The 18937-nt window shown below is 39.1% G+C and overlaps 1 protein-coding gene across 43 annotated transcripts in view; it reads right to left on the bottom strand.

Moving 5' to 3' along the window:
* Nucleotides 1-18937, bottom strand: part of UGGT1 (UDP-glucose glycoprotein glucosyltransferase 1) — a 42047-nt gene that overhangs the window by 3838 nt on the left and 19272 nt on the right. For 14 of the 43 annotated variants that reach the window (XR_015274250.1, XR_015274249.1, XR_015274247.1 and 11 more), the window contains 21 exons: nucleotides 18456-18620; nucleotides 18139-18259; nucleotides 17330-17428; nucleotides 15342-15436; nucleotides 14524-14730; nucleotides 13799-13930; nucleotides 12718-12848; nucleotides 11308-11403; nucleotides 10871-10973; nucleotides 10351-10430; nucleotides 9697-9886; nucleotides 7833-7991; nucleotides 6054-6139; nucleotides 5635-5719; nucleotides 4549-4637; nucleotides 3971-4075; nucleotides 3316-3400; nucleotides 2576-2758; nucleotides 1232-1392; nucleotides 621-735; nucleotides 269-385 (listed from right to left, as the gene is read on the bottom strand). Coding sequence is in view for 12 of the 43 variants with exons in the window: in XM_086843276.1 (XP_086699402.1) it covers nucleotides 269-385; nucleotides 621-735; nucleotides 1232-1392; nucleotides 2576-2758; nucleotides 3316-3400; nucleotides 3971-4075; nucleotides 4549-4637; nucleotides 5635-5719; nucleotides 6054-6139; nucleotides 7833-7991; nucleotides 9697-9886; nucleotides 10351-10430; nucleotides 10871-10973; nucleotides 11308-11403; nucleotides 12718-12848; nucleotides 13799-13930; nucleotides 14524-14730; nucleotides 15342-15436; nucleotides 17330-17428; nucleotides 18139-18259; nucleotides 18456-18620 (2604 nt within the window). In the remaining 31 variants the exon portion in view is untranslated. Of the gene's footprint in view, nucleotides 1-268; nucleotides 386-620; nucleotides 736-1231; nucleotides 1393-1502; nucleotides 1587-2575; nucleotides 2806-3315; nucleotides 3401-3970; nucleotides 4076-4548; nucleotides 4638-5634; nucleotides 5720-6053; nucleotides 6140-7832; nucleotides 7992-9696; nucleotides 9887-10350; nucleotides 10431-10870; nucleotides 10974-11307; nucleotides 11404-12717; nucleotides 12849-13798; nucleotides 13931-14523; nucleotides 14731-15341; nucleotides 15437-15974; nucleotides 15999-17329; nucleotides 17429-18138; nucleotides 18260-18455; nucleotides 18621-18937 lie in introns of all 43 variants that reach the window. The other 29 variants (XR_015274248.1, XR_015274246.1, XR_002866891.2 and 26 more) reach the window with 7 other exon arrangements.

The raw sequence follows: 18937 nt of genomic DNA, 5'->3' as shown, positions 1-18937 counted from the left end.
CAACAGAGGTATGCCTCCCCCTGCAGGGATCAATCTGCTGGTGCTGAACAACATGTGCCTTTATTTCAGCTAGAGAAGAGTGCCAAGTCTCTTTCCAAATTCATAATAATGCCACTGCTCCAGGTAAGAGAAATACAGAAGCTAATGGAAAAACCTCAAGCACTGAAAACGTGCAAGTAGCAATACGGGCTGAGGGAGGGAAGTGCCTCTAAAACTGGTTGTTGCATTTTAATGTGATGTAAGAGTGAGGGGATCATCGTGCACTTACCAGATCAATGGTTTTTGCTCTCTTTTTCGAGGAATCGTCACACCATGTTTCACACCACAGCCACTCCTGGGGGAGGGACTTAATTGGTACTTGGTGGATCATGTTGTTTGGCAAATCCTGTTGTGCAGAGTGAGAGTTAGTAGCTGTTTCCACAGAGTGCAGAATGGGAGGAGCAACCCTCCTCCCAAATCAACAGTATTGTGAAGGTTAACTTTTGTAGGAGTTTTCTTTTTTTCCCAATGCAAATATAAATCAACACTTCATCCCATTCCAAACAAAGTCCTTTGGAAAAAACCCGGTCCCAACTGGACACCATAGCCCAATAAAACAAAACAAACACAATAAAACACACCTGATCGAGGTTGGACAGACTGTTTGGATCCTGACTCAGACCCTGATACTGGCCTCTGAGTCGATCTCCAGCTGCTATCTTTCTGAACTTCTTCAGATCCACAACATACAGAGCACTACATGGATGATACAATTAGTAATGACATTTCATTGGGGGTAACACTGCAGCCCCACTAGACCCCTAAGACACAACACCCTAAAACAATCTCAGGGTGGCAGCACATCAGATGATCAATTACAAGGAAGGAAAGCAGCTCTAACAAGGTCATGGCAGATATTAGAAAGGATTTTCAACAAATCTATTGTAGCTTTGCTGTCTTGCAGTCCCTGTTCCAACATTTGTTATTAACAAAGGAAGATGTCAGTTTACACTTTATTCTTCATCTGTAAAAGTTGCAGCATACTGAAAATAACTGAATAACTGAAAATAACTTCAGTCCCTAGTGCTTCCAAGGAACCATAGGCCATGGAACCTTAAAGAGGCAACAGGAAGCAAAAAGTACCTCAGCTAGTTTTCTGCTAAGTCTAAGAAGCAACAAAAACTTTACCCCTCTATTTTGAAAAAAAAAAAAAAAAAAAAAAAAAAAAGAAAAGAAAAGAATTCTTTAGTACCTGATGTGGTATTTTCTTCCAGCTAAATGACTTGCCCAGTATCCTGATTTCCAGAACCTGTAGCCATCCATTTCCCTTCGGCTGTCACAGAATGGAGTATATCCATAAGGAGCACCATCTAGATTAAAATCCCTCAATTCTTTTAGATCTGTGCGCACAATCTGAAGGGAAAGGACATTTTATTTTGATTTCTAGAAGCCTGCCACGGGCTATTTGCAAATGCTGTACAGGATTTAATTTAAACTGAGCAAACAGAAAAAGGAAGAATTACCTGATGTAAGTGGCAGTCTCTTGTATTATGTGTATGTAGTACAAAAATACAGCACAAAAGGTGTTGCCTCTCCTGCCCTTAGAGCTGGAGCAAATAAAATAGAGCTTCAAATAAGCTGATGGGGGTTGGTTTGACAGCTGAAGTGCAAAACTATTCCTTAACAAGCAGCAAGAATTCTCACTATACATGAACTCTACTGTGATTCTTGGTACCCCTTCCTCTTCAGTGTTTGCAGACCCTTCAGGGATGAAAGCTTTTTAATGTCTTTTTGACACAGATGAGGCACTAGCACTACTTTAAAAATACCACTCTAATGGGAAAAGAATGCCTTAATATCTCTCACAAGCAGAGAAACAAACTGTCTAAAATGACGACTGGGTAGCTGGAAATCTCTCCTAACTGATCCTTCAGCTTAAGTTTGACCTGGCAAGGCATCATACTGTACACGCGCCAAAACCCCCAAGGCAGTTTACACTCACTTATTGATAATCTGTACTTCTCATTTAATGTATTTTTGAGAGTAGTTTTGGCAGCTCTCACTGTGAGAATTTCCTGCAATTTCCACCTGTTGAGGAGTGGGCACACACAAAGCCTTCCAGTCCTGTTTCCCTTGCAGCAGGACATGGCCTTGGGCACAAGGGATTTGCCTTCTCCTTTTCTCAAAGCCACTCAGATGTGGCCAAGTTAAAAGCAGGGGCCTGGGAGGGCAGGGTGGTTAAGAAAATACCGTCTGTGGTTAGTGATCTGAAGGCTGGGAGAACAGACTGAACTGGAAAAATGGAAGGGTGAAAGGAATCTATTTGGCAAACTAGCTGGAATCACAGTGAGTGAATGAGGAACCAGATAACAGTAAAAGACAGGCCAATAAAACCAGTCCTGTGGAAACAGGCATAAAACCCAGCCCCCAGTGAAGCATGCAATAATTACAGAATCAACCTCCAGTCATGCCTATGAAAGGCTCAAATTTGCAACCCTTCCAACCACATGGAATTCATAATCAAAAACTTATTATTTAAAAAAAAAAAGAAAGAAAGAAAAACCAAAAGATCAAATAACTTCAGCCTCTCTGTTACCTGATCAGCATCCACAAACAGGATTTTATCAACAGCTAATGGGAAGAGCACATCTAGAAAGAGGATTTTATAACCCCAGATGATGCGCTGTTTCTCTGTTTGTTGGTGCAGCCAGCGTGGCCATTTATACTGGACAAGTTCATACTGGAAATTGTACTTCTTGGCCATGTATGGGATGAACTCCTGCAGAGGGAGGGGAAAAAAGCAGCTTATCTCATTTCTTTGTTCCTCTGCAGGAAAAAGAAAAGCACATTACAAGAGACAGACTTCAGTCTAAGGCACAGAACATCAGGAAATTAAATACCACAAAGAAAATTAGTTTCATTGTTAATTCACACAAAACACTGAGCCCCAAGCTGAACAAGTAATACAGATTGTAGAGCCAACTATCCTAAGACAACTAAATATTTCAGCATTTTTGTCTTCACAGTGATCCACAGATGAGTTTAAAAGAATGCATTACTCAAATCATAAAAACTCACAGATGGGACAATTATTTAGGGGCGTACAAAGCAGTGTAAGTGGGAGCATGTAAAACGAGAAAAAAACATTGGAAGAATTTTTTTACTAGAAAAACTTGGCCCACTGCCACATCAGCTGACCTTCTCATCTGGGAGGCTTTCTCCAGCTTTGGGTGAGTACAGGTTTAGCCAAGTGATGCTGCAGCATTGGGAAGGGAGGAGGAAGCAGCTTGTGGCATCTTTCCCCACCACCAAATGAATTTCTAATTAGTAACAAACCTTGAATGTAGGTGATAAGTAGTTCTTCAGAAACCAAAACTTTAAAGGAGTCTTGGTGTGTTTCAGCACAGACAACATCATTATGCTATCAAGAGAAAAAAAAATAAAGCAGTTACAGGAACAAGTGGCACCCATGAAAGGTGACCTGTGTAATAAATTACAAACTGTTGGGCTACCTGATTAAACTATTTACAGTTAGGTGTCAGGTAACTGCATGCATAAAGAAAATGTGGGTAGCTTCAATCTATTGTAAATTGCTTAATTTTATCTTCAAAATTACTAAATCCCCAACATCTCTATATTTTAACTAGGCAGAGAATATACAACCTGTTGGCTTTCACAGTCCTTTGAGAATAACAGAAGCTCAGATTCTTTCCAAAGCAACTGCGACCTATTCTGTAACTCCTTAACAATACATTGGTTATATTGTAGTGACAAAATTTAGGACAGCAACACACCATCTATTAAACAAAGTTTATTTTTAACTCATGAATGCTATGCAGACAAAAGTTCCTATGACACAGCATATGCAGATTCTAGTGCACTTCTGAAGCATTGAAAAAGTAGGGGTTTTACACTCTTGCAAATTGTAACCTTTTTCCTTGTGCAAGGACACTACCATTTGGCACATTGGGATTATAAATTCTCAACTCACCGTAGGAATCTCTCATACAGGTGTCCTGAAGCCACAGAGAATATATTTAGTACATCATCTTTATCCTGTTTCACATCTTCATTCTTTTGTCCTCCTGTGAATCCCCTGAAAGGAAAAATATGGTTCTGTGAAGGGCAGGATAGGAAGGGCCAGCTCTATAGGAAAGGCTGCAGATACACAAAATGGCTACATTTTTGCTTTAATACAGTTGGTCTGTGGGCTTTTGGTGTCATTCCCTGCTGCCCAGGGCATCTTCCCCAAGGCAAAGCACTGTGCACATAGACAGGGAAGGTCGAGGAGCTCAGAGACATGAACACCTTTTGATTGAGAGAGCACTGGTTGTGGTGCAGCTCCTGGGAAGGACAATGTTTTCAGGCTTCCAAGTAGAGGGGGCCTAAGGGAAGGTAAAAGCAGGTGCAAAGCAGGAGCCCAGATCTCCAGAAACAGAAGTCTAATGAATGGCAGCCTTGAATTTAAGCAGTGTAATAGACAGCTGTGAAAATTCACAGACACCGTGGTATTGCTAAGTAGTCTTCCAGTTTCAAGAGACTTGCAGGTTATCATTGAGTTAGTTTTACCATTTGAGAGATTCCCAAAATCCAGATTCATTCTCATTGGTGCCATCACTTAGTAGATCTTCATTCATCATATCAAACTTTTTCTGAACCTGTGAAAGCATAACACATCTTTAGTGAGCTGGAACCACATATTGAGCAAATATTGTCAGGAATGTTATCCTGACACTGGTTCTGTTTTTACCAACTTGAATTGCACCCCATGAGCTCACAGGTAACCTAAGCTGTCTGGGAAAACAGCTCAATAATGAGGTGACTTTTCCCCAACAGATTCCAAAGGAGCTTTTAGACACCCAAGGGCATATTAGTCTAGATTGTTAAAATGGTTTTCTAAGAGATGTTTAGTGAGCAACCTTGATGATGGAGACTGGCAAAGAAAAACGTTCAAAGAAACCAACCCACCCCTCAAAAAACCCAAAAAATCAATTCCACCAATTCCACCATTCTCTAAGTGGTATAACTGGCCAATGAGACTCCAAAGCAGACACACAGACAAGACAGTGAATGGGGAGAACATCCCAAAATTAGTCCAGCACAAGTAAATGCTGTCAGGTGTGAACTTATCAGTTCACACTTGGCAGTTATCTCTTATCAGTTGTTCTCCTTGAACAGCTATGGCATTACCTGACAGGCAACTCTAAGGGACAGCAGATTAGTAATTTACCTTTTTTATTTTTTATTTTTTTTTTCAAATTCTCACCTAGCCTGTGTCAGAGTGACAGAAAATGTATTTCCTAATGAATACAATTTATCTGTGACAGATAAAATGCTGGCTCAATGGACATACTGAATGTTATTACTAGACATATATAGGACATACAAAACTGCTTTTTCTTGAAGTAATAAGCAGTCAGGAAATTGTATCTCAGGCACGTACACAAGGAACAGGACTTAGATGTCATTCTCTCCTGTATTAAAAACCCAAGTCTCCAGATGATGCTCTCCACTCCTGACACTGTGAGGTGAGCCTTGTGCAGACTGCCTCAAGTGTATGCTTGTGGGAAGAGAGCTTCAGGCCATAATCCAAGTTTCTCCACCACTGTTGGTCAAACAGACTTCTTTAAGAGCACTTCTGCTTTTTAAACTCACCTTCACTTTAATAATTTTGCTCTTGAAATTATTGAGAACAACAATAACTTCACTAGCTTCAGGTGGAGAGTCTGTGCCATCATGGCTGAAAACAGAGCAAGATACTTTTATTACAAAGCAGAAATATGTTCTTTATTTCCACGTATTAAGCCTCAGCACTGCAAAACAGGTTTGAGACAAAGAAACACAGAAATGTGACAAAGAAACAAATACATCTATTGGAACACACTTAATGGGGTTTAAAATTAATTAATTTCACTTTGTATAACTTATGTTCAGTATGAAATGTAATTTGCTGTTTAATTTGCTGTTCAGGTCACTACACTGGCAAGGGAACCACAACACTCACATATGACAATGCCTACCTACTTCAGAAGTATTACAAGAAAAAGACTGAATTATTTCTTATCCTGACCTACCTGTAGATCCTGTAAATATCTTCCGATCTGCCTTTTCTCAGTCTTAGAGTCCATGCACCAGGATTGGCTTTTAACTGGAAGTAGCCCTGTAAAGTGAAAAGAATATTTGGCAATTTCCAGAAAATGCAAATGCAGAAAAATTAGGCTTAAAGTTATGTGTTTTGACTCACTGTTTTATATCTAAAATGTTATTTGCAAGACCATTGATTAACATAACCTTAAGGCTTTAAACCTAGAGAACAGGAGAAAAGCCCCAGAAATTATCCCATTCAAAATTGTTGGGTTTTCCCAAAGAGACAGAAGCTTGAAAAAGTCTGGCATTTTTTGTTAGATCAATGTCTTCATTGTCCTGGTGGGAAAACCCAAAGTCTTTTCCTACAAAAGGTTGCCTTCATGAAGGAGTGAGGGAATTTCAAAACATTAATTTGTTAATTAATGTTAATTAATACAACAAAATCTGAAGGGATTCTGAAGCTCTACAGAGTGGTAATTCATGTACAGCAGAAGCAGTAACATAATTTACATATTACAAGGCATCTCTTCTACAGAACTTAAAAAATTACAATGTGAAATTCAAATATTGTGTTCAAGTCTTTTTAAGCTTCAGATTCCAGATCTGAATATTTTCCTCTGTGATTTAGATTACACCTACAGAAGATACATGCAACTGTAGAGATGCTTTTAGTGTCCCATTCAGTTTCATACTGTGGCTTCAAATGCTTGCAGTTCCTATGTGAGCCAGGCTGCTTTAAAAAGAAAATTTTAAAATATTTTTAAAAATTTTGGTATAGCTAATTAGAAAAAGGACACTTCTGAGTTTTACTGCCCAACATAAACACACCATGTGATGGCAGATAAATTAAGGGACATCTTTCTTTCTACAGTAAGAAATACTGCATTATTCTAGGATATACTCTGGCTAAGAAAAGGCACAAATTGAAAATTTACTAATTTTCAATTAGTAAGAGTTATAAAATAAATATTTAGCACCAGTGAATATTTTTCCTTGTTTTTAATTCATTTAAGTAAATATAATACCTTTACAAAATTTAAAGATTTTAAAAAAAAAGAGAAACTACAAAAAAACAACACAAGAGGCTATTTACTTCAGTTTTTTCACTAACACTACATATCAAGAAAACATTCCAGTAGCTAACTTCCTCTGCCATAATTTCAGTCCATTGCCTTTCTCCTGGCCCAGTGTGGACACTGAGGACAGACACATCCCTTATGCAGTGACATTACAAAAGCAGCAGCAGAGAGCAATCATACACTTGGATTTCCAGCACCTTTCCTCAACTGAAATAAGCAAATGCCATTCTTTCACACTTCCTTTATTTTCTACAATGTCAACTATTCTTGCTGACTCTCTCCATTTATGCCATAGATCTCCTGAAGAAATGGGTCCCAAAAACGAGACAGCCTGAGACTCACAGCACCAGAGTGGATGGCCTAAGGAGGACCCTGTCTCAGGAAAACAATTGTCTGAGCTTCCCTGGAAAAAGGCTGCTTAAGAACATTGGCAGCATTTAAAGATATTCCAGAATATCTCAGTCAGCTGAAGGGAAAGGAGAGCATCTTCAAAGAGGTGAGAGAGAGTGCAAGGCATCAGATATCAGTGTGAGGAATGACGTGGCTCTGTTGCGAGCAGCGGCGGAGTGCCAGTTCCACCACAAACCCACAGCCCCACGCTAGAAAACACTGTGTGGTTGATGGCAGTGGCTGTGCTGACTGGATGAACAGCAGCTGGCTGTTGCCAGCTTCCAGTAGGACACTTACCAAGTTGGCCATAACGATGGTATCAACGATGACAGGGCTGGTTGAAGTGCCCAGTGTAAACTGGAGACCCCGAGGGGGCTGCCCAGTTGTAATGTCATAGCAGTGTCCCTCCAGCAGCAGGTACTCCAGTTCATACTCTGCAGCTACAACACTGTCCACCTGAAAGGAGCAGATACTGCTGACTGCAGCTCTAAAGTGCCAGCTTTTAGTCATTCAGTTACTCTCTAGAATAGCCATAGTAATTAAAAAACTATTTTACCAGAGTAATTTTATTGTTAGGCAAATACCTAGAAAAACCTCAAAGAGCTCAGCTCCTTTAAGTGACAAACTTCACACAAATATTGTTAAGAGTGGCCTGGACCAAAAGAATTTGAATCTCAACATACGCTAGGATAAGAAAAGGGGAGGATTGTTGCTCTATTCCACAATTTATTTTTTTTTTAACATTTATTGGAGAATGGAGTTGGTATCTCATAAAAAGTATATGATGGAATCCAGAATTTTGACTGTAAATCTGTTTAAAGCTAGTCTCACCTAGTATTAGCCATCTGAAATAGACGTTTTGTTTTGTTCTGCATTACTCTTACAGTGTGCTAGGGTACTGTCAGAAAACAGCCGTTCCTTTTTTCCTACACTGAACAAAGGTCCCAAGGAAAGAGAAGAGAAAAAAAACCAAAACCCACACAACCCCAAAAGACTTGGGTCCCTACCAGGCCAAATTCAGATGTAGCCTGAGGACAGTACATAAGCAGAATCTTAGTCTAATCCCACAAAGCATCTCCTCTCATTGCACATCCAAAATGACAGTTTAATTGCTACAGCACCAACAGACTGCACATTGGGAACTGGAAATGGTGCACCTGCAAAAGTAAAGCTGCTGTTTATTTGGAAGCTCAGGAATGCACTTTGAATGCCTGATGCATTTAATCCCCCTCTCTCTCAGGTTTTCAATTAATCTAAGAGGCAGGCATGGAAATCAGAGGTTGATTCAAGATACTACTTGAAATGTAATATCAATGCTTCATTTATGGCTTTACAGTTAGGGTAAGAGATGAAAAGCAAGAAACTCCTAAACCAAAGCCATAAAACACACACCAAATTTGCTAGATTTCTGAACAACTAGTACAGGATTAGGAATACCAGATATACCACAATACCACATCATATTCCCAAACAATATCAGAGAGATGCAGAAGGGCTAATAATATAGTGATCAGTGAGAAGGGGACCCACATTTGTGATGTCCACAAGGCTGTAAAGACTCACTTTTCCAGAGATCTGTTTGTGCAGGCTTTGACAGTCTCCTTACACACACACGTGTAATACCTCTCCAATAAGGTAAATAAAAAAGGGGTTTTCCCTGTTTCTCCCTCTGTATGTGGGGCAGCACTGCCCAGATCCACAGTCCAACAGTCTGACTCAAGGTCTGCTCAAGCAGCAGCAAGCTCCTGAACCTACAGCAGCTGAGTGGATTTCTGCTGCATGGTTTTACTGCTGCATTGAGACTGCATGTCCTTCTGTGGACCACAGGAGTGTTTGCCAGTTAACAAGAATTGTGAAAATAAACAAGTAGCTAAAAACAGCTTGGTGGCTTCTAGGAGCAAGGGAAAGGACCTGCTTCAGGCCTATGGTAGTCTGAACATCTGGGTCAGGCATCCATGAGTAATTGAGAATAGCAGTCTTGCTGTCAGAGAGCTTATGCTTCCCCTCCTAGAAAACATTCAGAGGTCTGCAAATGCAGTTATATCCACAGCTCTATGTTTATTGGCATTTTAAAATTCTGGATTTCTTTCCCATAAAAAATAACAAGCCCTGGGAAAACACCACCATTTAAATGCAGCAGGAACATGATGATTTCTCTTACCTCCTCTAAGAAGATATTGTCAAGGTCATACGGGGTTCTGACAGACTCTACCATCCAACTCTCAGGAGTATTTAAATTTAGAGTGAACAGTGGAGACTGGGGCATATCTAAAAACTTGGCAATTGGTCCTGGAGCAAAGTTATTCTCTGCTGTAAAAGAAATCTCTGGCTCCAAAACATAGCGGTAAAAGCTGAAATTTCAGAAAGAAAATGTTAGAATGTCTATCTGCCAAAATTTGCTAATATTTCACTCTTGTTGAATTTGCAGGTGGCGTCAGCTTTCCCTGAACTCTAATGTCTCCAAGACTTTGTCCAAAGCAACACAGGTTGTGTTAACCTTAGGACAGGTCAGACCTTCTATCTTGAAGGACCAAAACAGACTGTCCAATACTCAAGCATTAAAACCAAGAAGTTATTTAATTTTATATAAATACAAAAAAAAAAAAAAAAAATTAAAAGCACCCAACTTGTAAAACAGAATAACTTCATGCCATCCACAAATTCCAAGATTCTCTGTGGAAGATGATGCTATTACACAAATGAGGTCAAAACAGTTATTGAGACTTCCTATGGGACAGCTGACCATGCTCTGTGCTAGCACAGTCCAACAGGTTTCTCTCTCTCTCTGCCCACCCCATGCCATGGAACTGCTTACCTTTTCAGTGGCATGTCAGAAAGCTTAGACTGGCAGTTCATAAACACTCTCAGGTTCATATTTATCAATTGGTTCAAAACCTAAAGTAATGAGAAAGAGACATTCCTTAGAATACTAATGAGGAGAGCTGACTGCTTTTTTGTAGACAGGACCTCAGGGTGGATGTTACCTGCCCATTCTCAATCCTCCCTCTTTGTGATTTGCTTTACCATCCCCCCATTTTTAACTGGTGGTTTTAAGCACAATTACCTGCTCCTCATATTTCAGGCATTCTTTTTGGCACGCTGAGACTTTCAAGAACAGAGTCACTGCAAACTAAGCTGTCAGAACAGTCAAACTAAAAGCTCTCTGAGCATGATCTCGTTAGTGTGTAGTGCAGCCTAATCAGCATTTCCACTGACAAATGCATTGTGAAACTCAGACACACTATTAGAAAGCCACTGGTCACCACACAGTCAAAGAGGAAGCAAACATTCCAAAATGATCAAATTTGAAGTTGCTCACAACCCTGCCAACATACCAAAAGTAACGGAGCGAGTCTTTGAGCATCTCTCGTCACAGGATCAACAATAGCCACAACATCAAAATATGTCTCCCCCTCTTTTGGTCTCAGTTTAACTGCACTAAACAGAAGAAAAACATCTTTAAAGTATCAAACATGTGGATAAACACTTGAAACACATTACAACCCACTGCTATCCATCTCATTCTGAACTGAAATTACTCCCTAAATGCTGTGCACCTTCAGAAACTAAACAGAGGAAAAAATAGGCACACACATGTATGTTTATACAAACAGGTAGGGAGATAAAATTAATTTCTGGGATCTCCTGAAAACTGCTGGGGACTTTCCTACTGCTGCTTAGATGATTTTTTTTTTAAAATTTTAATTAAATGCAACATAGAGCAATGGGAAAGTTAAAGGACACAGAAAAGAATTGTTCAGCAATTCTATACCTGTATCGTTCTTCAAAAAAATGATACTCAATCCTTGCCTCTCCTTTTGGCTGAGCAGAAAGAAGAGCATCCACTTTCATTACCAAGTCACTTGCCCTGAAAAGAGGGGAAAAAAAAAAGGCTTGCAGATATCCACAAAATGCCTGTACTGATCACATTTCTGCCAGGTAGCAGCAATGTGAGAAGGCAAACGTAATCCAGATACCCAAACACTTCTACTACCTCTCTACACAGGCTCTGAAGAAATAAACATATTTAAGGGGTTATCCACCAGTAATTTAAACTGCTGCCTTATTACTGAGTGTACCAAAGGATTTAACTCCAACATATATAGAACAGCTGCATTGTAGGGGGTCAGCCATGTTACAGTCACTGCATTCCTGATCTTCACCAACCATTCAGACCTGAAAGCCATTCAGATCAAGACCTTTTTTCAGTTTCTTCCCATTTTATACTGCAACTCCGAGCACTAGGAAGCAATCCTGTAAGTGGATAAACTTTTGAGAGGGGTCCTATCATAAAAGATAATTACTTTTGACTACTTCTTCCTTTTTAGTATTCCCACAAGTTTTCAGTCTAGTATTTTAAGAATATATTCAATCTTTCTTAAAGGTATAAAATCTCTTGAAAGTTCAATGAAAATTGATTTGTACATCACACCTTTTCCAAGAAGCCAAACTGTAACCAGGTGTGTCAGCTTTTCCTGAATTAACTGTATCAGAGATTTACAGTGACAGCTGTTTAAACTGTTCCTACCAAACTCAGAAGTCTGGTAAACTCCACTAAGTTCTACAGAATTTTCCAATGCAGCAGATAATTTTAAAAGTTTTTCACAAAAAACTTGGCATCATTCAAATAAAAAGAAGCCCCAAACCCATTGCTCTGTCCAGAACTAGCCTACTTTCAAAGTATGCCCTCTTCCACCACCCAATGGATGCAGAAGTGCTTGGGACACAGTTAAAACCTGTTCTGATGGGATTAGAATCACACGACATTTCTGCAGACCAGACCTCATGTTTAACTTGACCAGCCCTTAGCAGTCAAGCAGCATCACAGAAAAATGATGGAAAGTATAGTAGAAATTATTTCCACAGCTCCATGCTCCAACACAAACACGCACCTACGGGGGACTCCTGTTCTTCTGAACTTCAACATTACTTTCTATTGAGTAGTTCACCTCTGCTTTGTGCAGTAACTGTCTAGAACTATGAATTCCCTTTCATTATTTCTGTCTCTTTTCCTAGTGTTTCTCTTAGAAGTTAAAAGCAGTTTACAGGATTCCAGTACTACTGACAGGGAAATGTATTCACATAAAATAATTTTTATGTTGATAGGCCAAGCAGCGCATAAATGAGTTGCAAATCAGATTCAGAAAGTCACATTACCAGGAGGCTCCTTATGTTTACTTACAGATCTTCTTCAAATCCCAGCTGCTGAATCTGAGATTTGATTTTCTGTCCTGATGTTTTCAGTATGATGTTTTCAAGGAGATGGAAATCATCCTGATTGAACATCTCTCCATCCTCTAATGGGCCAATAATCTACAAAAAAATAAAAATAAAAAAAATTTACATTATTAGGTAAAGGCTACACTGAAACAAAATTCAGGGCTATTAAATAAATACTGCAGCCCAGTCTCAGTGAAAGCCAAGTGTTTAGGCTTGTATTAATGTCAGTGGCAGCAGAGTTTAACAGGTAAATCCAGCTAGAACCAAGAGTCCCATACCAAGGCATAAAATACACACTTAAAACTTTCACTGGGTCAGGCACATGAAATTATACATGAAATACCACATCTGGAAGGGGCAGCAAAATACCAGTCTAATTCTGATAGTCAGGCAAGACTCCAGCAAATCTCCCTCCTGTAGCGTCCAGAAGCCTAGAAGCTACCTAGACAAGTCGTGCTATTTTGCTAATGAGAAAAATAGGATACAACAACTCATCACCTGAGATTTTTAACCTATTCAAATATCCAGCAACCACTGGGACCTGCAGGGCTTTTTTTCCTGACTAAAAGCAGATGACAAAAGAAAACCCAATACTGTACAAAGCTGGGTTTCATAATTTGCAGTGAAATACCATTGTAACATCATTTACCTCATTTCAGATAAACTGTAATAAAAACAGATGGTAGAAGAGACCAAGGCACCTTGGTCAGGGCAAAATACGGCAGCATTTTGTTCATTAAACTGAAGTAGTATAATCTTGCAAATTTATCATCCCCTTCGCATCACCCCTGGACTCAATTCACTGGCAGCATGAAAGCAACTTTGTTATTGAAGGGACCTGTTTGTAGCAAATGCCAACTAAGTGCACACAGTAAATAGAAAAGGTCACACAGGTGTGAATAAATCAGACTGGAAACAGTGCTAAAGACTGTTGAAACCTAAAAAAGGCTGCTGCTCCTGTGTCTGATCCCCAGACTCTGCTGCTCAAACCTGCTTCCTCCTCATATGTGGAGTATCTCTTTCACTGTCTGTTGATATCTCACCCGTCCATTGCTGATCACAGCCCTCTGCCCCTTCTTCAGCTTTAGAACATCTCTGCAATAAACAGCATGGGACAGAACAAAATCCACCTTGGGAGATTCAAAGGCTTCTTTGAAAATATTGGTATCCATACCCTAAAAGAAAAGAATACTTGACATTGAAATAGGAAGAAAACTAGACATCTACACACTTTTTAAAAGACACCTTTTTGTTTCCATTCAAGAACATCTTCATACCTTGCTAAAACTGTTCTCTGGCCCCCTTTTCTTTGTGGTCATAAACCTAGTTCTTGCTTGTCACCTTCAAATACTATCCTAACTTCTGCTCTTATGGGCCACAGCTACTTAGACCAGTTCCAATCTTCCTGCCTAACTTTGTAAAATCCAGTTTGAGAAATACCCTTGTATATTTTTCCCAGCTTTTAAAAAAATATTATTCTCTTAACCACCCAAGAAACAGCTGACTCACTTAAGTAGATCCCTGCACCCATGTTCCTGTTGCCTTTTCCAAGTTACATAGCTTTGATGTGTATGAGGACTTACTTGATGTTTAGATGGATTGTTATATTTGGGTAATCCCTTCAAAGATTAAAAAAAAAAAAAAACTGGCAAATCTAACAGTGTTACTTGTCTCTGTTCCTTCTGCATATGAAGATACTACACTAAAAAATTAATTTGAGGAACAAGCAAAGCACCCTCCCCATGAAAACGCCAACAGACATGCCTACCCCAACAGCAAATTCCAAGATGTCAGCTCCTGCCTCCAGTGCCTTCACAGTTTCTTCTTTTGCCATCTTGGTGATGAAGTTCTTGGCATTATTTGAGGTTTGTGTCTGCAAAGCTGCCCATATGGCTTTAGCTACAATGGTATTCTGGCTGTTGGGTTCTTCACTAGGATTATTGATCATGCTAACTCGAACATTATTGCTGGATTTCTGTGTTTAACAGAACATGTAATGGGAAAGTTTAAAATTTCAGATATAATAAATATATAATAAACACTACACAGCAAAAGCTTTGCATTTTTTAACCAGAATACCAGGTTCCAAATTGGGTAAATAACAGCACAAGGTTAAAATGATTATTTAACTAATTTAACATCACGCATTTAGCTAACATATAGGCACCACTGTGACAGTAATATTCCAGATAACCCTGTACTACCTAAGAAATCCAGGACCATGGCCACCACTCAGTCTGGCAAACCAGTGATTTAGCTGTAAACTGTGCATTTTTATGTTTCAGTTTTCCTCCCAGAACCAATGGGACAGAGCAGAGAGCAATGCTTATGTTTATCTCCAAACAAAACCACAGATATTTCAGTTTAACACCACAGGTTTAAAGAACATGCATTGTACTCTGTTCTAGCTTAAGATCAGCAATGTTCAAGTCCCTACAAAAAAGATGAGGCTGGAAATTGGAGACCCTGCAGGGAGAACAAGTCTCTCCAGGTCATACAGAGGAAGATGCAAAACTTATGTTTAACAAACCTTTACCAAGTACTTTGTTAGCACTGCTAACCCATTCCAATGAAAACATTACCTACCTGATGTTTAATGGCATCATACAACAATTGCCTCCCTGAAGGTTTATCAAAATCGCCAACAATCCAAAAAGTAACTGGTCTAACAAAGGAATCATCTGCAATTATTACAAAAAGAAAGAAGAAAAAAAAAAAGGGTGAAAGGAAGGAAAGCTTCCTTCTTTCCTCATTTGGAGGTAAACTATGACACACATGCAAAGATTTCAAAAAAAGTAAAATTCCATAGAACAGCAATGGATGAACCTAAGCTATGAAGCCTGTCAAGACAAAATCAATAGCATTGGTATATTAGTCTTTATTAGGTCTTTCAGAAAATCCATGTGGGACAGCATGCATTGCTCTTTCTAAGCTGGATTCTTTTAGTATTTTTGTTTGTTTGCTACCTTTACAATTACAAATTATACAGAAGCATATAAATAACTTGCAGATTTCACCTGGGGTTGGAATCCAGCAGACATATCATTTCTTTGTATTGAAGCTGTTAGTTTACAAAATCAGTTTTGTATAAAGACAAAAGTGCTGGAGCATACATGCATTTCAACAGCTTCCTTCACTGCCTGCTGGTTCTAAAGCCAGTGTTATAAAGGAACCAGAAAATTCCAAGAACAATATAAGAAATGCCAAAGCATAAGTTACCATATATCTCCTTGGAAGACATTCCTGGTCAAAAGAGCAGAAAGGAAAGGAGAAAAGGAGAGACACATTAATAACTTAATGTAATCCCAAAGTGTATCAAGAAGCTGCAGCATAACTGAATCACTACATTCAGATCCAACAGCAACAAGTTTGTGCTAATTTTATTACAATAAGCTTTGACTTTTTCTTCCCCTCAAACAGATGGATGCTTGATTTTCATGCCACAGCATTAGTTATACTACATTTTACCAGTTTCATACTGTAGGGTGAAGACATCATTCTGAAGATTGTTTACAAACACTGCCATGCCATTGTGCTGTTATCCTCCCTCTTTAAAAACCAGCATGGCAATGCTGTATCAGTGCTGGTGCTGAGCCAGCAACACATGTAACTTCTCTATTTCTTTAGAAAATAAATGTGGTACAGTATTACTGTAATCAGATAGCAGTTATTAAACATCTTAAGTGGCAGAAGGGGCAGTAGCTAAAAAATGTCAAGGCACGGAATTGCAAATAATGCACTTTCCAACAAGCATGTCGAGGTGTGGATTTAATTAATGCTCTACACAAGAAACTTGTTCAAAGCCAAGTGACTAAACATGAATAAAGAGCAGGCATGAGACAGGAAGAGCAACAGGAACATTTCAGGTAGTGCACATGGATGGCAGTGACTGGAGATAGGACCATGGAAACTTGGGACAGTCTAGTAAAGACAGGAGGCAGGAACAGAAGGATTTGGGTCCAATGAAAGCAGCTTATTTCTGAAATATAATCAAAATGGATATAGGAAACACCTGATGATGTCTGATTAGACCCAATTAGAATCTGTGTTACGTCTGTGCATGCATTTCCTACACTTGAGAGGTACAGCCAAGTTTTAACACTTGTATGTGCAACTGTGACAATACTGCCATTGGAAAAGCAGTACATGCACTGGAGCAACAAAACCACTGACCACCTTATATAATGGCCATTATATAAAGGGCAGTTAGAATTTTCTTCTGAATCCATGTAACTTTTAGCAATTTTGAATTATGAGACAGAGAGCTAAAGCCCCTTCTATGTTTTTCTAGTCATTTGCTTACACTTCTGCATTTCTGGGGGCCACTTGCAGTACAGCAAGAGCAGTTTGGGTGAGACCTCATTATTCAGTAAGAGGTTGGACTGGGTTTAAAGAGGGGAACATTCCTGTTCCATGCAGATGTCGTGTCTTATTAAAAAAAAAAAGAAACCTTTAACAGACTATGTCATTACCCACAGGCCTGACAAGGCTCAGTGTGTGTGTGAAGAACTGCACATATGATGGGAAAGACACATAAAAGCAGATTTGGATTCAGAATCCACCACAGATGTTACCTTTCTTTGTTAAGTAGGTCATGCTGTTTGCAACAGCAGCTGTCTTATCTTTAGAATCCAATGTGGTAAATCGAGCAAAGTCATCCACAAAATGGTTATCTGAGGAAGAGAACAAGTATTAAATGCCAAAGCAACTATTCCATGTAAAATGAAATAACATCATTACTATTACCAGAACATTAAGAACACATCCCATTTTGCTCCTTGTGATACTGCTTATGTCTCATTTTCACTGTTAATAAATAGGCAGAGAAATGAATTTTGCACTATCAGAAGTTACATCAATAACTACATTGCATATTTGATAGGCAAAAGTCAGTTGAAAGAATTGCCCAAGTATCAATTAGTTGACACCAGTATATGTAAATAATATACATTGAAAAATCCACTGTGTCACTGTTTTTCAAGCAACTCAAAAAAGGCAGGTGTAATGTCACTGTACTGCAGTCACTGTATTGGGTGTTCTTTTAGCAAGGAAACATTTTGCTAAATCTGAAGAAATTCCAGAGATTACTGTCAACCCTGCTCAAAAGAAGGTCAGAACTAAGAAACAAACTGCTGCTATACGCATTATATAATTTCTCAGCTTCATGAGTCATATTCCCCCTTAAGGTCTGTATAAAAACAAAACAAATTCCCAGTCTGAAAATCAGTAGACATTTAATGTTGTACATAACATCTGCCCTGCACCAGGGCTGGGTCATCACTCTGGGTGTTGCTAATGCTTTGCCACTAGAGCTTTCCACTGGAACAGCAAGTCTTTTTCACTCAGACACTTCAAGTGTAAGACAATTAAAAGCATCCCTTACTCATTCCTGTCAGATCTAGGTACTCTCTGTCAGACCTTAGGATTCTTGAGTTAATTCTTGGAACAACATTAGGCTGGTTCATGATATATTCAATCACATCTTGGTCATTAGATAGTTCACCCTGAAGGAAAGAGGAAAGAAGCATTATTTGTTACTCCACGTATAAAATTGCCTTACATAACTTTAATTTTTTTTTTTAAAAAAAAAAAAAGCAATTATGAAAATTAAGTTGTCTTGTGTAATATGTAGCCAGGGACTTGTGAATCAGCTTTTCCAAATCTAGTTTCTCCCGAGCCACAGACAAGCTCAGCACCCACCAGGTATACAGCTCGCTGGAAGATGCTTGTGGTTTCCAGGATTTTGTGCATTGTCACAGTTTCCAGGTCATCAGGATCCAGCTGATCTTTTTGGAAAGGCATTCCATTGAACAGGACAACAGGGAGAGGGCCTACACCCGTTTGCTCATAATAAGCTTTTGCTGCCTAAAGACAGGAACAGAAGCAGCTTTAGCCCTTTGCCACAAAGGTTCCTAACAAGCCCTAAACATATCCACAAGTCTAAACACACCACAAGATCCTTACCATTTCTGTTAGGCACACAGAATGTATCTTTGAAACCTCTAAAGTTTCAAAGAGAAAAAAGTTGCTTCACAATACAGAAGTGCAAAATACTCCATTAAGTTATTTTTTTTAATTAATTTCAATGAGCACTTTCTGGTAGTGGCAAAAGATGCACAACAGGAAAAATGACTTTGCTTGTGGAAGCAAATGCAGCAAAAGGAGTGATAGCTGTAATGTAA

The sequence above is a fragment of the Cyanistes caeruleus genome, chromosome 10 (assembly GCF_971803275.1).
Source record: "Cyanistes caeruleus chromosome 10, bCyaCae1.hap1.1, whole genome shotgun sequence".
NCBI lineage: Eukaryota > Metazoa > Chordata > Aves > Passeriformes > Paridae > Cyanistes > Cyanistes caeruleus.
This window is presented reverse-complemented; position numbering and strand designations above follow the sequence as displayed.